General features: G+C 41.3%; 2 protein-coding genes and 1 pseudogene across 2 annotated transcripts; all 3 read left to right on the top strand.

The window, feature by feature from the left end:
* The first annotated feature begins 2,100 nt into the window (after positions 1 to 2,100).
* LOC115731760 (geraniol 8-hydroxylase-like) lies at positions 2,101 to 4,009 on the top strand. The gene is made up of 2 exons (XM_048271712.1): positions 2,101 to 3,025; positions 3,351 to 4,009. The coding sequence occupies exons 1-2, from the start codon at positions 2,135 to 2,137 to the stop codon at positions 3,954 to 3,956; spliced, it is 1,497 nt and encodes a 498-aa protein (XP_048127669.1). The 5' UTR covers positions 2,101 to 2,134; the 3' UTR covers positions 3,957 to 4,009.
* Positions 4,010 to 10,610: 6,601 nt separating this feature from the next.
* LOC115731762 (geraniol 8-hydroxylase-like) lies at positions 10,611 to 12,274 on the top strand. Its single transcript, XM_030662439.2, has 2 exons — positions 10,611 to 11,546; positions 11,640 to 12,274. Exons 1-2 carry the CDS (start codon positions 10,653 to 10,655, stop codon positions 12,243 to 12,245), a joined length of 1,500 nt encoding a protein of 499 aa, XP_030518299.2. The 5' UTR covers positions 10,611 to 10,652; the 3' UTR covers positions 12,246 to 12,274.
* Positions 12,275 to 17,979: 5,705 nt separating this feature from the next.
* LOC125312645 lies at positions 17,980 to 20,016 on the top strand (annotated as a pseudogene).
* Positions 20,017 to 20,982: the final 966 nt, after the last annotated feature.

Here is a 20,982-nt window from a genome sequence, read left to right on the forward strand (position 1 = left end):
GTGAGTGTAACTTTGCAACTCTCTAATGATTAGTGGTTTACTTGCCGCTTGGTCTCTCGGTGAAATAGGTGCTGATGTTCGGATTCAACCATGTAAATCTTTCGTGTTTTTTTATTTTCCTCGTCAATCTTGTCATGTAATTCGTTCACTCGCATTTGATTTAAATTGCAAAATCCATTAACTTCCACAGTTTTTTTCGCAGCAGGTGGCGTTTGGGTAAAGTAAAAGACTACGAACTATAACACTGGGTTGGTTTGGTTGAATGAAGTTCTCTTTCCTCTTTCCTGGTGTCGTGGTGCAAGTGAGGGAAGAAGACAATGAGAGAGAGAGAGAGAGAGAGAGAGAGAGAGAGAGAGTACTAAGGAGGAGGAAGAAGACGAAATAGAGGGGGGCAGGGAGAAACAGAGTACTAGGAGGAGGAAGAAGACGAAATAGAGGGGGCAGGGAGAAACAGAGTACTATGGAGTAGGGGTGAGCAAAAAAGACCGCCCGGACCCGATCCGATGGTCCGGTTCCCGGTTCCTAAAATTGGAACCGGTGACACAGCGGTCCGATTCCAGGGCCCAGGACCGGACTGGTCCTTTTTTTAAAAATTTTTTTTTAAAACAAACCTAACGTTTACTTGTTGTTTAGGTTTAGGTCATTTAGGGTTCGATCCAGAATTGTCAATCGAAGAGGCCTTGACTTCGCCGAGCTCGTGGTACACCGACCCTTGTTTCCTCGACCTTGAGCTCGATTGCATCTTCTATCAAAGTGTGTATCCATTTTTCGGAAACGCGGACCGGAAATCCTTAGAACCACCCGGGAACCGGACCGGACCAACGGTCCGGTCCGGTTCCCGGTTCCGAGGTCGGCCGGTCCGGTTCGCGGTTCCGAAAAGTGGGAATCGGGACCACCGGTCTGGTTCCCCATTTTTTATGGGAACCGGACCGGATCGGGAACCACTCACCCCTACTTTGGAGGATGAAGAAGACGAAATAGAGGGGGCAGGGCTGTACAGGGACCGGGAAATATTTCGTGAGATCCTCCGAAATCTTGTTGGGCTCACCTATATTTATTTTTCAAAATCATAATGATTATGGCAAGACATCATTCTTTTTATTTTTATTTTTTTTAGGAAGATGACTTTTGGGGTCAAATTACCATAGTGGCCATGGCAGAAAGTTTCTAAATCCCATGCAACTAAACATATATATTTAATACACAACATGTCCTAATATGTTGGAATCTTTTATTTTTGATAAATGACATCTCGACGTGTTACGTGTCGATACCGATACTATTTGATAATAGAATGAACCAAACAAGAAAACCCAAATGCTTTTCCTTATCTTCTACTGACCAACCGCAATTTCAGTGGCCAAATGGCAGCTGCAACGACCAAAAGGAACCACTCATTATATGTCCCGTGAAGTGGTCTTCAAGGAGAAATGTTTTGGGATTTCTTTCCTCACATTGTTGGTCAAGAAGTTCCGATCTACTTGGACGACTCTGTCACCCATCCGCCGTCCGAAATCTTTCGGATCCATCTATATCCTTCGATCGGTCGGTTTTCGTTAATGGATTCAAACTCGAGACATATATTATAATATTGCCATTATTATAAACAGGCGGCGCCAATGACGATTCATGAGTGAGAGGGACTGGTCACATATCCTTATTTTACCTGCGGTCCCTAACTTTAATAGTGTAGATTCATAACAACCACCTATTGAATCGGTCGGGTTTAGCTTCCATATAGCAAAGAAAACACAAACATCCATGAACGACAAGAGATCCAGCGTCAAATGACCTCTTTGCTTTTACTGTAGTTATTCAAAATATGCAAAGTTTATAAATCTCGGATTCTACCAAAATAATTATGTCCTTTTCAATCGTAAATCTGTAGCTTTCCAAGTTGTGAATCATGCCAACTCCTGTTACTCGTTGCAAAGGGACAAATGGCCCGATTGATAGCAGAATTTTGAGGGCTAACGACGACAAAAAAAAACAAGGTTAGGGGACCGAGCGAAAGCGATGGTAGTGATCTAGAGAAAGCAGAAAGAAATGCAAAAGGACCTCTCCAATGGCCATTATGAACTAGAAGAAGTTAGACGAACATATACCTCATTAGATTCAAAGAGGCAAGCCTGCCATGGATTACCTAGTCTTGCTTTTGTGCCTTCACTTACTGTGGGGCTTGATCCAAGCTCTCTCTTTCGTTGGGACGAGAGTCCAAACGGCTCCCTCCAACCTCCCGCCCGGTCCGCGGCCTCTTCCGCTCATCGGTGACCTCCTCGAACTCGGAAAGCTTCCCCACAAGTCTCTTGCCAGGCTTGCCCGCACTTACGGCCCCATAATGAAACTTCAGCTCGGCTTCATAACCACTGTTGTCATTTCTTCTCCAGCACTCGCCAAAGAAATCCTCCGAACCCACGATGCCATCTTCGTGAGTCGAACGATTCCGGACACCATCACGGCCCACAACCACGATCAACTCGGCTTGCCCTGGATGCCCATTTCGCCTCTCTTTCGAAAGCTTAGAAAAATGTACAACTCCCATCTATTGTCCAATACGAAACTTGATTCCAACCAGCAACTTCGCAGCATGAAAGTTGAAGAACTTGTCTGCTACGTTCGGAGATGTGCGCACAGTGGCGATGCCATAGACATTGGCGAGGCTGCTTTTAGGACTAGCCTCAACTCTCTGTCGAACACGGTTTTCTCACTGGACATGACTTGCCCTTCAAATTCAGCTAAAGAGTTGAAGGAGCTGGTGTGGCAAATCATGGCCGAGGTTGGAAAGCCAAACCTTGCAGATTACTTTCGTGTGCTGAAGAAGATTGATCCACAGGGCTTGAAGCGCCGGACGGAATTGTGTTTTGGCGAGATGTTCGATATCTTCGATGTCCTCATCAAGAAACGGTGGCAGCTGAGGATGCAGTCCGGTTCAGTTACTAGCAACGATGTCTTGGATGCTCTTCTTGATGTAGTGGAAGAGAAGAGTGAGGACATGGACATCTCTCTAGTCAAGCATCTGCTTCTGGTATTCAATCTTCTCTTTGTTTGTCACTACCTTATTTGTCGAACAATATTTTCATTCACCTGTCGTCGTTGTCGTCATTGGACCAAAAAATACTAGGGAAAAACACCGTTGCGGCGCACGATGATCTTATTGTTATAATTTTTCGTACAATTTATAAGTTTGATTCACTCAGCATAAATAGAACAACCTTATGGAATCAAGGTTATTGATCTATTTCACTTTGTTTGTACTTGGTTTCACTTATTTTGCTGCAAACGATGAATCTAAATCTTCCCATCGTAAGTACTTATCATGCTCTGCTGTCCGTTGCAAATGATGACCACAGGACTTCTTTGTTGCCGGTACCGAAACCACTTCAAGTACTCTAGAGTGGGCAATGGCGGAGCTACTTTGCAACTCGGAGAAGCTATCAAAAGCCCAATCCGAGCTCCATGAAGTCATCGGCAAAGGCAACCGGATGGAGGAAGTCGATATCCCTCGCTTACCATACTTACAGGCTATCGTAAAAGAAACTTTTCGACTTCACCCACCGTTTCCACTCCTCCTCCCACGCAAGTCTGAAGCCGATACACAAATAGGCGGTTTCACCATTCCAAAGGGTGCACAAGTTCTTATCAATGCGTGGGCTATAGGAAGAGATCCTAGCATTTGGGTCAATCCAAATGAATTTGTGCCGGAGAGGTTCCTAGGATCCGATATAGATCTCCGGGGAAGTATTTTTGAGCTTGTACCATTTGGCGGTGGCAGGCGAAGTTGTCCAGGATTGCCGTTGGCCACGAGAATGTTACATCTGATGCTGGGTTCGCTCGTTAACGCATTTAATTGGAGGCTCGAAGACGGTGTCACACCAGAAACTATGAACATGGAAGACAAGTTCGGGATCAGCGTGCAGAGAGCTCGGCCTCTGAAAGTCGTGGCCTTACCAGCGTAAACTGCGGAAAGATTTAAGTTATGGAACATGCACTAATGAGACCCCTCGTTTGAACACATTCGGAACATGTGTTGTGTTGTTAATTGGATGACATCATTCCCAATCCATGGAACGAATCAGCCCCCACTTGCCCGGAAAAAGACATAAGAGAAGGGTCTGCGGTCCTTGGCTTCAATAATGCAGGTTCATAGCAACCGCTCAATTTCTGGTGGACAGTAAAAAGAGATGACAACTTGGCCATAATTTATCTATGTCAGAGTAATTAAATATTAAATTACGTATTCATCTAACAATTTAATAGTGATATCACAAAATTTCACATAGTATCAGAACAGGAGGTCATGAATTGAAAGAAAAAAGAAATGCAAGAGGACCACCACAATGGCCTCCATATGATAGAAAAAATAGAGGAACATGCACCTTTGCAGATTTAGAAAGAGGCAAGCCTCACAAATCATAAGCGCAGGGACATGGATTTCTTAGCAATGATCTTTTGCCTTTACCTTCTCTGGGGCATTGTTGCAAGTTCTCTTTCATTGCAAAGAGAGGCAAAAGGTCACCCTCCAACCTCCCACCAGTTCACACCCTCTTTCGGTAATGGCGACCTCCTAGAACTTGGAAACCTTTCCTAACCTTAGATTTACATCCCTTTAGGCGGTGTTTGATCGTCCGAATTTAGATTGGGACAGGATAGAATAAGGTAGGATTAGAATTCTTCCAAATATCCTCTGAATTGTAGAAAATCCCATTAAGATTGATATTAAAAATGTTCAAAAGCCTTTCAAAATCTCCTTTGCTCAGCACAATCTCCCGCGACATTCGTATCTCACCATTGAGCTTCCTGCAATATCTATATTGCGCCATTGAGCTTCCTCACCGGCGTCCTGCTCTCTCAACTCTTCTTCGGTTCGTCTCCTTCACCACTGGTCCCTAGATCCACCGATATCTCCACCTAAAAACCGTAGTCCTCACTCAGCTTCACCGTATCAAAGGCGATTCGGACACTCGCAAAGATGAGCCTTGGGTCGCTACCAAAATTTTGGATCTTATATGTCTTATGGCAGCGAGTCTCGTGGTAGTGTTTGTTTTCCGACACGAGCAGAGGAAAAATATCGAACAACAAATGAAGCTACGGATTTGGTGGAGAAACGGGAGCGGCACAACCTATGTAGCTTGCATCATAACAATCACCGTGGAGAAAGGCGGTTTATGCGGCTGGCGGTGTTAGAAACAGACTCGATGGCGCTTCCTCATCCATGATGGCTCCCATACCGAGTTGAGGCTAATGCAGAAAGTAGATTTGAGAAATTTTTTTATATTTCTCTGTGTAATAATGAAGAGTATATGAACCGATTTATAAGTTTTACGGAGCACTATTTAAAGTAACTGATTATTACAATATCAATTACATTCAATCAGAAAGATGTTCAGAATATCATAAATATTCTAAATATCTCAGTGGATTTCCGCAACCCTAATGCCATTAGAAAACATCTACCTTTTACTCTTTTCTACTTTACAAGGGTCCTGATAATAAATCAATGATTTTGAAAAAAAAAATTGGCTAATTTGGTGTTGCTGCTTCATTTGGTTGGTAGAGGAGGATCTCCCCTTTTATCAATTCTAAGGGCTTTCAAGAAACACCCTCTATATAAATCTTTATTTCTCGCACTCTTGAAACAGTTTTATAGCAAACTTATCAACAAAATCCTCTGTAGACATGGTTGCTGTCTCACCCGTAAACTTGTCAAAATGGTCCAAAATCCATTTAATAACCGACAAGTATTTAAATGCGTAAGAACAAACTTAGTAAGCCAGCATAATGGATCTACAAAATAAAGAGGCTACAATAAATAGGTTATACCCATTTACAACCCACTTAGACAATCCATTTCACAGCATCTACCTTCTTTTTTTACTTTTTTTTTTTTACTTTCTTTTTGTTTCTTTCTTTTACTTTTCTTTTTACGTTCTTTCTTTATTTCTTTTATCTTACGAAGGGGGAGAAGGTCATGCCGTCCGCCCGCCCGCCCTGCCACCCGCCAATTTATTGCGTTTTCGCATTGGTTTATCTACACTTCTGAACCTTTAAATCGAGCACCACCATCGCTCATCAACGTCCTAACCTTGCCGGACCTTTTATTTGTTTTCTTCTCATACTGCAACTGCTATATCGTTCTTTTCTTTTTTCATCTGTTACGTGGTCGATCCTCAGAGAATGGATGAAGGGTTTAAAGGTGTCCCAGACGGGGAGTGTCTTATTGCTCTGTCTAAGCATGATGAGCCTGCAAATTTTATCCAGAACAGAGGTGGATTCTAAGCAATTTTCTGAGCGCTTAAGAGCTTCATGCTCCACATTCTCTCAGTAAAATTCAAGACGTCTCAACCAGTGGAGCCGAGGAAAAGGAAATCACAGAGAAATATGGGAATTATGAAAAATGAGAAGATACGAAGTGTACTCATTGCCCATTCGTAAAATTTTATTACGTGAATTTGTCAGCTGCTCTTGTGTGATTTACTAACTTTTCACCGACTATGTTTTCTACTATAACGTTGTATCACAACCTCTCATTTGAGTTCGTACAAAATTTTATATGATTATTTACAATTTATCAAAACATTGAGTTACCACTTTAATTTCTAGTAATTTGATTTGGGAGATTAGAGAGTGACCGAGAAGAGAATAGGGAGAATCGTCTAAGGAAACATCGATGAACATGGTGTTGGGAACAGTCAGCAGAAATCCAATACCTTTATCCGGGGAGATCGCCAAGAGAGAGCTTAAATGTGAGCACGTCAACATATCCAGTTGGATAAACCTTCACTCAAAAACTTAAACCACTGAGTTATAGGCCAACTTTGACATATTAACTGCTCAACACCACACCAATTATCTTATGGGGGACTTATCTAACACAACTCATACGTGCATCCTAACAATCTCTCTGTCAGCTCTAATATTAGGTTTGCTCCCCCTTAATCCAAATATCTTTCCGCATCAATTTATCTCAACTTGAATCTCCAAATCATTGCAATACACCCGCAACTATGCACCACAATCAACCAATATCAACCGATCACTTGGGATTGCATCACCCATGGTCTCAATCTTGAGTCGCCAAGCCAACTATCCATGGTAGAAATCATGGCCACAGTATCCTTAAGTTTTTCAGAAATATTCAAGTTTGAAAACTTGATTGAAGTCATGGTCACGTAGTTCTCTTCAACCATATTTGCATCGCCTTAAATGTTGAAGTGTTCTTCTCCTTGAATGCGCTCTTGCGGTGTCTTCACTCTTTTGCATAGTGACCTTCATTGCCAAAAACAAAGCAGCAACCCTTTTTCTTCTACTATGGCTTTTAAAAATTCTGCCTTCTTTTGCGTTTTAAGATATGGTGGGTTTTTTATTGAAATCCATTTTCCTCCACAGCATTCACTTTGATATCATACAAAACAGATTTCTCACATAAACGTAACTCTTCCTCAATGCAAAGATGTTTATGAATTAGGTCCAAATTGATGTCCTCGGATTTATGTGGCATCCTTTTTTTCATAATCTTTCTAACTTGGAGGCAATTTTGTAATAATTGCTCCAACTTGAAAGGATTCTGGAATATCTATCTTAAGAGCACAAATTTTATTGACCAATATTTGTAGTTCATGGACTTGCTCCGACAAGGATTTGGTATCAACATACTTGAAGTCAAGATATTTAGCAATCAAACATTTGTTTGTACCTTGCTCCTCCGCTTTATAATTGAAGTCAAGTGCATTCCATATTTCTCTAGCAGACTTCATCTCAGTGAACAAGTCATTGAGACGATCGGATAATGTGTTCAACATATGGCCTCGATAAAGCAACTTGTCCTTTTCACGTTTCTTCCTCTCTTTATTGACTTTTTCAACATCCTCTGCACTTGGCTCTCCTTCTTCAGTGGTAGGCTGCGGATCCTCTATAGTCAGCAAATTGGGATCAAGGATCTTCCTCTCTTTATTGACTTTTTCAACATCCTCTGCACTTGGCTCTCCTTCTTCAGTGGCAGGCTGCAGATCCTCTATAGTCAGCAAATTGGGATCAAGGATATAGGAAATCTTCAGCGCCATGATGAGGAACATCATCTTCTCTCTCCAGCGTGAGAAATATTGCCATCGAATTGGTCCCGTTTCATCATATCTTGGTTCATGACTTTGATGGATTCTGACTCCATTGTTGCTCGAATAAATCCTTAACATTGTTGTAAAATGTGATCGAACGGGGTGAACAATAGAATCGGACTTTGAGGCGTGATGACACTCTTTTTAAGGATTTATTTGCCCCATAATATTGTTAATAGTTTCAACAAATATCCTCCAAGATACAACAAAATCTCAATGAAAATAGCACATAGCAATTCTAATGTTTCTCTAAGATCTCTCGAGGGAAATAATTGTAAACAATAGCTGTTTATCTTTTGAGAAAAAACAAAAATAGAAGTTAAGATACTAAAAATGAATAGAGTCACTCAACATATAATATTTGAAAGAAGACAACTTTTTATGTCTCAAAAGTGTCATTCGATCACAACTATTCGTGTCCAAAAAACAGTTATGTTAGTCCCCACTAAATTTAATTCATTTTTTTCCTTAAGGCTTAAAATAGGGAAAGTAATTTGGATTTGCCTATTTCTCGTTTTATTTGCCAATTGGAAAGATTTAAATTTTATTTAATTTCCTAAAAAAATAAAAAGAAATGGGCAACGAGTCGGGCCGGATGGGCCCGAACCCCCTTCTGGCCTTATGGCCCGCATCTCTCCTTTCTCGCGGGAAGCGAGCCTAAGCCTCTCTTTCGGGGTGCACGTGAGCTGGGGCCCGCATCATCATCATCATCATCTCTCTCTCTCTCTCTCTCTCTCTCTCTCTCTCTCTCTCTCTCTCTCTCTCTCTCTCTCTCTCTATATATATATATATATATATATTTAGGGTTTGGCCGGCGAGGGTGGCGGGCAACCCTTGCTATTGCTGGCCCCCGGGCAAGGTGACTCTCGCTAGCCGCCGTCGAGGGTAAGCCGACCCTAGGCGATGGTTGCCTCGCCGACCTTGGACGACGGCCTTCACGGCCTCAAGCGCGATTGGCGAGGTTGCGATGGTGTTGGGCAAGGTGGCCCTCACCTAGATCTTACAAGGCTGCGACCCCTTGCCCAATGCCACGAACCTCGCCTAGGGCCGATGAGAGCTAGCGAGCAGACATGGAGGGCTGGCTGGCCCTTGCCCGAGGGCCAACAAGGGTTGGCTGGCCAGCCAAACCATAAATTTCAAAAAAAAAAAAAAATTAGAAAATAATTTTTTTAAACAAATATCATTAAATAATGGCCACGTCGGCGTCAATCTTCCTATGTGAAATTGCTAACGTCCACATCAGCGATTTTTTATTAAAATTGACCGAATGGACTGAATTGGTACCAATGCAAAAAGGTTTAGGACTAAATTAGTCCAATTGAAAGGTTTTTGGTACCAATGTAATAGGTTTATGACTTTTTTGGTATTTTTTCCTCATATTATGTTAAGTTAGTGTCTCGAGTTTGAATCGTAATAGAGACTCATTGGAAGATTTTGATTTGTCCAAAATCTGTTGCGCATCTTTTGAGTATCTCGCGCAAATCTGGATTATTCGGACGAAGGGGATTGATATTTATCTCTAACGGTTTGACTTTTCTTGAGCTTTCTTTATGTTGCGTGCAGGAGGGAGACACTTTCTTTGGATATGTACAGATCAAAGAAAGTCACTAGAGGACAAAGAATTGACTCATTATCCTAGAATTTATATTAGTTTATGAGGACAAAAAAAAGGTCTTTGTCAGAGAAAGAAAGAGGGGTTTTGCTTTATCCCTCTCTTGCAGAACAGTCATATAAGAAAGGGACAACCGCACAGTGGCTTTGTATAAAAAAAAGCCGCACGAAGGGAAAAAGAAGCAGAGAAAGGGCGCTTCTTGAAGCCGCACGAAAACGAAGAAAAGAACGTCATTGATGTTCTTTGTTCAGCCGTTTTGGATAGCAAACAAGACGAGTATCTATTTCTCTCTGTGAGTCTTTCTGAGTGAGAGTTCTGTGAGAGATTGTGAGATATGGCTTGTGGATTTGTTTTGGGCTTAAGCTAGGTGCGGGAAACACTCGAGTGCATGAGCGATTATAACTTTGATTCTCCGATTATAATGGATTATATTGCTGACTCTCCCCGTGGACGTAGGTACCGACATTCGGACCGAACCACGTAATCTCTGATGTCATTTATCGTTCCTCGTAATTTTTCTGGTGATTTCGTATTGACTTATTTGCAAAATCCGTTAGTGTTTCCGCGTTAATATCTCAACATATTATACTACCAAAAAATTTCTCTAAAATTTCTTTGTTTGGCCAATTGAAGAATACTTTTGCTTTCGGTAAGTAGATTACTCTTTTTTGGCAAGACTAAAATGCCAATTGAAGTTTTCTTTTTCTCTTTCACGTTTTCTTATATCAAACACGCGACCGCGAAAAAGCAGTCTTTGTATGGCAAAAGTCGCAAAGCAAGGCCAAACGGTGACAAAGAATCTTTGAGTGAAAGAGTTGCTAACTTCTCTAAGAAAAAGTGACAATTGCGATTAAAAAATTCACCTACTTTCAAGTAGTTATTAATGGGAAGTGATCACACACCTTGTAGCTGTAGCTTCACAAAGAGAAATGGACTACTTGGTTTTGATCTTGTGTTTGTACCTCCTCTGGGGCTTGTTCCAAGCTTTCTCTTCCGTCACCGGGGGTGGCCGAAAAGATCGGCCCTCCAACCTCCCCCCCGGTCCACGGCCTCTTCCAATAGTCGGCAACCTCCTCCAGCTCGGAGATCTTCCCCACAAGTCCCTCGCCAAGCTCGCTAGCGCTTACGGCCCCATCATCAAGCTGGAACTCGGCTTTGTGACTACGGTGGTCATCTCTTCGCCGGCGCTCGCCAAAGAAATCCTCCAAGCCCGCGATGCTGTCTTCTCGCATCGTATGGTTCCCGATTCCGCCATGGCCCATGACCATGACAAACTAAGTGTGGGTTGGGTACCGGTATCTCCCCTTTTCCGATACCTCCGAAAAATATACAACTTGCATATCCTCTCCAGCAAGAAACTCGATTTGAACCAACACCTTCGCAGCAAGAAAGTGCAAGAGCTGATCACCTTTGTTAGGAAATGCGCGTGCGCCGGCGAGGCAGTGAATATCAGTGAGGCAGCTTTCAGGACCAGCCTCAACGCGATATCGAACACGATTTTCTCTTTGGACGTGATGGAACCTTCGAATCCTGCCGGAGAGCTGAAGGAAGTGATGGGGCAAATCATGGTTGAGATTGGAAAGCCTAACCTGGCAGATTACTTTCCCGTGCTCAAGAAGATCGGCCTGCATGGCCAGAAGCGTCGCGTCGCGGCGAATTTCAAGAAGGTGTTCGACATCTTTGACGACCTGATCGAGAGAAGGCTGCAGCTAAGGAAGGAGACTGGTTCGATTGAGCGTAACGATGTTTTGGATAATCTTCTTGATCTAGTTGAAGACAAAAATGAGACCCTGGACATGTCCTTAGTCAAGCATCTACTTCTGGTACTGTGTCCTCGTATCGCGCTTCCTTATTTGTGATGATTAATGTCTAATTCCTAGGTACAAAATCTTTGATTTGCGAAATTGGTCACGCAGGATGTATTCATCGCTGGCAGCGAAACCACTGCGAGCACTCTGGAGTGGGCGATGACCGAACTGCTTTGCAACCCGGAAAAGCTGTTAAGAGCCCAAGCTGAGCTCCATCTAGTCATTGGCAAAGGCAAGCAGATTGAAGAAGCCGATATTTCTCGCTTACCCTATTTACAAGCTATCGTGAAAGAGAATTTCCGACTTCACCCAGTAGCTCCTCTCCTTGTTCCTCGGAAATCCGGAGAAGATTTCATCACAGGCGGTTTCACAATTCCAAAGGGTGCACAAGTCCTCATCAATGTATGGGCGATGGGTCGAGATCCTAGCATTTGGGACGATCCAGGCAAGTTCATGCCCGATAGGTTTCTTGGATCCGATATCGATGTTAGGGGACAAAACTTCGAGCTCCTGCCTTTCGGTGGCGGCAAGCGGATTTGTCCGGGATTGCCATTGGCCATGAGAATGCTGCCTTTGATGCTCGGCTCGCTCATTAATGTCTTCGATTGGAAGCTCGAACAAGGCGTTACCCCTGAGAATTTGAACATGGAAGACAAGTTCGGAATAGCCATCCAACGGGCTGAACCTCTGAATGCTGTGCCCATTCCTATATGAAAGAAGAAAAAGAAATGCATGCTGGGGTTGCGTTCTTTGTAATCATGATCTATTATGATCATCGCATGGTCAATTTATGTGTTGAAGTTATTATTTGCTGTCCCACATCGGTTATGAATGGGTCATGTATCCTCTTTAAATTCATGTGGTATCACTCCACCTATAAACTTAAGCTTTTGAATTAGACTTTTACGTCCTAATCTTCCTAATTGGACATCTCTTACCGTTGTGTCCCATCTCCGAGCGAAGTTCGACATGTCATCTTCATTCCGAGTCTTGACATCCTAGGCCGCAAGTGGGTCCAGTATAGTTATTACAAAGGACGAACAAATGCAGCATCAAACAGTTCGGACCATCTATCAAACAGTTCGGCATCACAAAATGACTTAGCAGTGTGCAGTCCATCTCTAGGCTCACGCTCTGATGAATTGAACTCTAAATCCATGACTTTATCCATGTCCTTCGATTTTGGAAGTGAAGGGTTACAGCCCTTACTAAAAGACTTTTCGACATTTCAGTCAAAGATAATGCAATCTCCAAACTATGCATATCTCATCCGCGCATGCTAGAGCCCAGAACAATCTAAGTCCATAAGAGTACTACCTGTATTAAACAAAAATTATACTGATACACTACAAGCAAAAAGTTTCGTATGACCGCAATGGTCTAAGCGAGGCGAGGCCAGCCTCGTCGGCCGCTAAAAAAGAAAACCATAGGGAAAAATGAAACATAAATAAAAGATTCAAAAAAAATATAATAATATGTCATTAAAGATTGACCATGTCAGCGCCGGCTATGCCACGTAGGACGGCCGGCATTCATCTCAATGATTTCCGGCCAATAAGTCTCAATTGGGAAAATGTAAAAATATTTAGGACTTAATTGACAAACTTAAAAGATTTAGGACTTAATTGGTAAAAATACAATAGGTTTAGGATTTTTTGGACTATTTTTCTGCAAATTCTTTCTTCATCTTTAACTCACTAACTCGTAAGTAGACTTACGCTGGTTAGTTACAAACTTTATTGTAAATTAATTTTCCCACAACCATTTTTTGTTCTTGAGCGGATAATTTTTACAGAACCAGTAACTTCCACTCCACTTGTAAGTTGATAAATTCCTTAGTTTGCTGGTAACTTACTCCGTCAATGTAGAGCTATGTGGGTGCATCTTTAGTTTCACTCACTGCTCTCGATTTTCACTGTATATTTGAATGATAAATTTTGAAGCATTTAATCGAACTTATTACAGTTGAAGCATTCAACCAACTCCCACCTAGTTACAGGTTTAATCCGAGACTTTAAAAGCTTGCACTAGTATTCGCGTGAATTACAACTTACAAGATTGCGGTCAAGGGTACTTTCGTTAAAGGGCATAATGCACATGATGAGCACTTCCCACTTAAGAATTACGTGCATTGCACATTTTGATATGAAAAACAAAAAGTTATTGGCGCTAACAACTGAAAATCTGCATGTTACCGGTGGTAAAGTGTAAGGAGTTGAAAGTTTAGGGTTTAACTTGTAAGAAGGTAAGAGTTTAGGAGAGTAAACGCAAAAGGTTCAGGATTTGATGATGTATAAGAGAGTAAGAATTTAGTGTTGTAAAATGAAGGACTTTGAATTTTAGGGTTTATGAGGTAAGAGGGTGGAAGTTGAAGTGCTTTCTTCGTTGTTGAAAAGAAGCACATAACCTCTTCCTCATTCTACTCCTTGACCAGAACACGATCACGACCCCCTTTACCATCTTTAGTTGTATTCCGATCTATGATGACGAGTCCAATTTTGAGCAACAGCTCCAAAGTTTCTTCATTCTAATCTTTCCTCGTGGCTTCGTAGTGATCTACTTAAGTGATCTATAGTCACGACGTTCAAGTAGGCTTGTCAAATGGGTGTGTTTGATTTAGGTGGATAAAAAATGGGTTCTACCCAAATGGGTGTGTTTGATTTAGGTGGATAAAATATGGGTCCTACCCAAATTGACCTATTCAACCTTTTAAATCTATTTTTATGTTATATAATTTCAGCAACCCATGCATGATCCAATCAAGATCCAACCCAACTCAAATCAACCCATGTCCTCCTCTGCTCTTCATCTTCGTCTCTTCTTCACCCCTAAAGTCTCCCACAAAACTGTTCCCTCCCCACTGCCAATGTCCACTATCACCGCCATCCTCAATTGGGTACTCCAAAATCTTGAGGTAAAGAATTTTGAAGTCATTCCTTATAGGGAAAAGAAATTTATAATCTAGTAAAAAGGCTTGAAGAGTTGAAATCGGGATCTTTGACTCCAATACCAATTTGAATTTAACTTCGTAATCGGGTTCCATTTTATCGTTTTAGATGAGGCGGATAAGCAGTACTAAACTATCTCATCAAGAGTTTAAAGTGCAAGAGATGATTCAAAGATTGTAAAAGATAATAAAAAAAATTAAGAGAAGTTTTTAAATTACTCAAATGGAAGCTGGTAACCTTAAACTAGTTGGTAAAGTTAATCAGAGAAAGTTAGTCCAACTAAGTTTGGTAATTTCTAAAATGAGTAATTAAACTTTAGGCATCTCTAAAAAATGCAACTAAAAGTTTCTAAACAATAAAGATAGCTGGTAAATATAACAAGTATCAAAATAAATGGAAGTAACACAAATTAGAGGCAGTACCCAATTACTAGGTGATTATTTTATGAGAGAAAAGTTGGTAAATCACGCTGATTTAGGTTAGTAACCTCTAAATAAGAGTTAATAAGCATTAGGGGTTGCTAACCAAAGAAAATAGTGTAATAACTCAATCGAAAAGTTGGTAATTTACACAAAATTAAATGTTGATAAGCAACTCAATTGAGAGTTGGTAACCCCAACTTAGTTGTTAATTTGACCTAACCTTAGGTGATAAGCCACTCTAAAGAGGTTGATAATTTGATATTACAGTTAACAATTTTTAAAATTTGGTACCTTAGTATGCAAATTAGTAATTTGCAAATTTCGGAAAAAATTGGTAATTTATTAACAAGTTACCCGCAAAAATAATTCACTAGATATTTTATTCTACCTAAGCTATTTTGACACTTCCCAATGCTATGTTAAATTTAACAGCACGGAAGAAAGTCTTGGTATTAGACGAAACAATAAAATTAGGCGATTAATCTTCCCAGCTATCCGTAGTGTAAAGCAGCATATAGGAGCAGTTAAGAGGAGAGGAATAATGTCTTCATCAGGAATATCTAAAGAAGAACGTGAACCACAACATGAGTTGAGCGGCCAAAAATGGGATCGATTCTGCTCTTTAGGTTGACCCGTCAATAATCCATACACGTCGGCTGATTCTTGTTCACCTTGTTTTATAGCCCCAAGGAAAAAGATATCCTGAATCCTGAGTAGAAATTCTATTTGTGATCTGAATCTATACCAACGTAGTACCCATAAAAAAAAAAACAAAACGAACTTTATTTTTTCCTCTTGAAGAAAACAAACAAGATCTTCACATGGCTCGATCACGCGCTGACGGTTTGTTTCGACGACAAGTAGAAGCTGTCGAGGAACGACGCACCATCGGAAAGCAGTAAGTTGCCGTCGCTTAGGGCACAATGTGGATTCAAGGGTAATGCGGGGTTGCAAGACATTTGAGTGTTCGAGTGAGTGTAACTTTGCAACTCTCTAATGATTAGTGGTTTACTTGCCGCTTGGTCTCTCGGTGAAATAGGTGCTGATGTTGGGATTCAACCATGTAAATCTTTCGTGTTTTTTTATTTTCCTCGTCAATCTTGTCATGTAATTCGTTCACTCGCATTTGATTTAAATCGCAAAATCCATTAACTTCCACAGTTTTTTTCGCAGCAGGTAGCGTTTGGGTAAAGTAAAAGACTACGAACTATAACACTGGGTTGGTTTGGTTGAATGAAGTTCTCTTTCCTCTTTCCTGGTGTCGTGGTGCAAGTGAGGGAAGAAGACAATGAGAGAGAGACAGAGACAGAGACAGAGAGAGAGAGAGTACTAAGGAGGAGGAAGAAGACGAAATAGAGGGGGGCTGGGAGAAACAGAGTACTATGGAGGAGGAAGAAGACGAAATAGAGGGGGGCAGGGCTGTACAGGGAGCGGGAAATATTTCGTGAGATCCTCCGAGATCTTGTTTTTGTTTTTTTGGTAAGGCCTCCGAGATCTTGTTGGGCTCACCTATATTTATTTTTCAAAATCATAATGATTATGACAAGACATCATTCTTTTTAATTTTTTTTTTTTTAGGAAGATGACTTTTGGGGTCAAATTACCAGAGTGGCCATGGCAGAAAGTTTCTAAGGGTCTGCATGGTAACAATTTTGTTTTTGTGATTCTGTTTCCAAAAGCAAAAAAAATGAGAATCATGTTTGATAACACATATAATTTTGATTATGATTCTAGAAGCAGAATCAGTTTTGAAGAAAAAATGACCATTTTTGCAAAACCACAAAAAAGTTGGTTTTGACAAAAATAATCACTTTTGCAAAACACAAAACCTTTTCTTTCCTCCTTTCTTTCGTTACTATTTTATATTTACATTTTTCAAATTAAAATTTGGATCTTATTTATAACATGCTGAAAAAAAAAATAAGTGTATTTCAAATTATTATTTTTTGTGTATTGAAAATTGATCTTCAATTTACGAAGAAAATTTTAAAGTAATTACAAAATTAATTGATTTAAATAAAAAAATTGGGAAGAGAAAGTATTTTTGGGAACATAAATTTTGTACAGTTATCAAACGTGTTTCTATTCATGAACGGAATCACAATACTGGTTATCAAACACATTCGATTATCTAAAAACTCATTATAACCATAATCAGAAAAAATCATTATAACCATAATCTGTTTTTGGGAACAGAATTGTTGCCATGCAGACCCTAAATCTCATGCAAGTAAACATATATATATTTAACACACAACATGTCCTAATATGTTGGAATCTTTTATTTTTGATAAATGACATGTCGACATGTTACGTGTCGATACCGATACTATTTGATGATAGAATAAGCCAAACAAGAAAACCCAAATGCTTTTCCTTATCTTCTACTGACCAACCGCAATTTCAGTGGCCAAATGGCAGCTGCAACGACCAAAAGGAACCACTCATTATATGTCCCGTGAAGTCGTCTTCAAGGAGAAATGTTTTGGGATTTCTTTCCTCACATTGTTGGTCAAGAAGTTCTGATCTACTCGGACGTCTCTGTCACCCATCCGCCGTCCGAAATCTTTCGGATCCATCTATATCCTTCAATCGGTCGGTTTTCATCGATGGACTCAAACTCGAGAAATAAATTATAATATTGCCAATATTATAAACAGGCGGCACCAATGACGATTCATGAGTGAGAGGGACTGGTCACATGTCCTTATTTTACTTGCGGTCCCTAACTTTAATAGTGTAGATTCATAACAACCACCTATTGAATCGGACGGGTTTAGCTTCCGTAAAACCAAGAAAACACAAACATCTATGAACTACAAGAGATCTAGCGTCAAATGACCTCTTTGCTTTTACTGTAGTTATTCAAAATATGCAACGTTTATAAATCTCGGATTCTACCAAAACAATTGTGTCCTTTTCAATCGTAAATCTGTAGCTTTCCAAGTTGTGAATCATGTCAACTCCTGTTACTCGTAGCAAAGGGACAAATGGCCCGATTGAAAGCAGAATTTTGAGGGCTAATGATGATAAAAAAAGGTTAGGGGGACCGAGCGAAAGCGATGGTAATGATCTAGAGAAAGCAGGAAGAAATGCAACAGGACCTCTCCAATGGCCATTATGAACTAGAAGAAGTTAGACGAACATATACCTCTGTAGATTCACAAAGGCAAGCCTGCCATGGATTACCTAGTCTTGCTTTTGTGCCTTCACTTACTGTGGGGCTTGATCCAAGCTCTCTCTTTCGTTGGAACGAGAGTCCAAAGGGCTCCCTCCAACCTCCCGCCCGGTCCGCGGCCTCTTCCGCTCATCGGTAACCTCCTCGAACTCGGAAAGCTTCCCCACAAGTCTCTTGCCAGGCTCGCCCGCACTTACGGCCCCATAATGAAACTCCAGCTCGGCTTCGTAACCACAGTTGTCATTTCTTCTCCAGCACTCGCCAACGAAATCCTCCGAACCCACGATGCCATCTTCGTGAGTCGAACGATTCCGGACACCATCACAGCCCACAACCACGATCAGCTCGGCTTGCCCCGGATGCCCATTTCGCCTCTCTTTCGAAAGCTTAGAAAAATGTACAACTCCCATCTATTGTCCAATACGAAACTTGATTCCAACCAGCAACTTCGCAGCATGAAAGTTGAAGAACTTGTCTGCTACGTTCGAAGATGTGCGCACAGTGGCGATGCCATAGACATTGGCGAGGCTGCTTTTAGGACTAGCCTCAACTCTCTGTCGAACACGGTTTTCTCACTGGACATGACTTGCCCTTCAAATTCAGCTAAAGAGTTGAAGGAGCTGGTGTGGCAAATCATGGCCGAGGTTGGAAAGCCAAACCTTGCAGATTACTTTCCTGTGCTGAAGAAGATTGATCCACAGGGCTTGAAGCGCCGGACGGAATTGTGTTTTGGCGAGATGTTCGATATCTTCGATGTCCTCATCAAGAAACGGTGGCAGCTGAGGATGCAGTCTGGTTCAGTTACTAGCAACGATGTCTTGGATGCTCTTCTTGATGTAGTGGAAGAGAAGAGTGAGGACATGGACATCTCTCTAGTCAAGCATCTGCTTCTGGTATTCAATCTTCTCTTTGTTTGTCACTACCTTATTTGTCGAACAATATTTTCATTCACCTGTCGTCATTGTCGTCATTCGACCAAAAAAAACTAGGGAAAAACACCGTTGCCGCGCATGATGATCTTGTTGTTACAATTTTTCGTACAATTTGTAAGTTTGATTCACTCAGCATAAATAGAACAACCTTATGGAATCAAGGCTATTGCTCTATTTCACTTTGGTTGTACTTGGTTTCACTTCTTTTGCTGCAAACGATGAATCTAAATCTTCCCATTGTAAGTACTTATCATGCTCTGATGTCCGTTGCAAATGATGACCACAGGACTTCTTTGTTGCCGGTACCGAAACCACTTCAAGTACTCTAGAGTGGGCAATGGCGGAGCTACTTTGCAACTCGGAGACGCTATCAAAAGCCCATTCCGAGCTCCATGAAGTCATCGGCAAAGGCAACCGGATGGAGGAAGTCGATATCCCTCACTTACCATACTTACAGGCTATCGTAAAAGAAACTTTTCGACTTCACCCACCATTTCCACTTCTCCTCCCACGCAAGTCTGAAGCCGATACACAAATAGGCGGTTTCACCATTCCAAAGGGCGCACAAGTTCTTATCAATGCGTGGGCTATAGGAAGAGATCCTAGCATTTGGGTCAATCCAAACGAATTTGTGCGGAGAGGTTCCTAGGATCCGATATAGATCTCCGGGGAAGTAATTTTGAGCTTGTACCATTTGGCGGTGGCAGGCGAAGTTGTCCAGGATTGCCGTTGGCCACGAGAATGTTACATCTGATGCTGGGTTCGCTCGTTAACGCATTTAATTGGAGGCTCGAAGACGGTGTCACACCAGAAACAATGAACATGGAAGACAAGTTCGGGGTCAGCGTGCAGAGAGCTCAGCCTCTGAAAGTCGTGGCCTTGCCAGCGTAAACTGCGGAAAGATTTATGTTATGGAGCATGTACTAATGAGACCCCTCGTTTGAACACATTCGGAACATGTGTTGTGTTGTTATTTGCATGACATCATTCCCAATCTATGGAACGAATCAGCCCCGACTTGCCCGGAAAAAGACATAAGAGAAGGGTCTGCGGTCCTTGGCTTCAATAATGCAGGTTCATAGCAACCGCTCAATTTCTGGTGGACAGTAAAAAGAGATGACAACTTGGCCATAATTTATCCATGTCAGAGTAATTAAATATTAAATTACGTATTCATCTAATAATTTAAGAGTGATATCACAAAATTTCACATAGTATCAGAACAGGAGATCCTGAATTGAAAGAAAAAAGAAATGCAAGAGGACCACCACAATGGCCTCCATATGATAGAAGAAATAGAGGAACATGCACCTTTTTGCAGATTCAGAAAGAGGCAAGCCTCACAAATCATAAGCGCAGAGACATGGATTTCTTAGCAATGATCTTTTGCCTTTACCTTCTCTGGGGCATTGTTGCAAGTTCTCGTTTTATTTGCTAATTGGAAAGATTAAAATTTTATTTAGCAATGATCTTTTGCCGCTAAATTTAATTTATTTTTTCCTTAAGGCTTAAAATAGGGAAAGTAAATTGGATTTGCCTATTTCTCGTTTTATTTGCTAATTGGAAAGATTTAAATTTTATTTAGTTTTATTTAATTTTCTAAAAAAATAAAAAGAAATGGGAAACGAGCCCGGCCGGATGGGGTCGACACAAGAAACCAAGAAACGAAACATGGGACGACAGAGAAAGATTCGTAGATCAACGGGACTCTTTCTTTTTCCTTGGGCGGCCGAGGCGGAAAGCGAGACTTTGTCGCTTTCCGGCGGTGTCGGCCGGTGGTCAAAGGCCCTGGTCGTGATGCTTTGTAGCCCACCATTGTCGACGTCTTCGCGTGGCATATTTTCCTCATGCTCTTAATGACACCAGGCCAAGCATTGTTAGGGTTTCTTTTCAATTGTACTACGTTTTTTTTTTTTTTTTCATTTTTCCAGAGTGCGTATCTATTTTGAAAATATTCTCTTGATGATAACT

This window comes from Rhodamnia argentea, chromosome 10 (genome assembly GCF_020921035.1).
Source record: "Rhodamnia argentea isolate NSW1041297 chromosome 10, ASM2092103v1, whole genome shotgun sequence".
NCBI classification, from domain to species: Eukaryota; Viridiplantae; Streptophyta; class Magnoliopsida; order Myrtales; family Myrtaceae; genus Rhodamnia; species Rhodamnia argentea.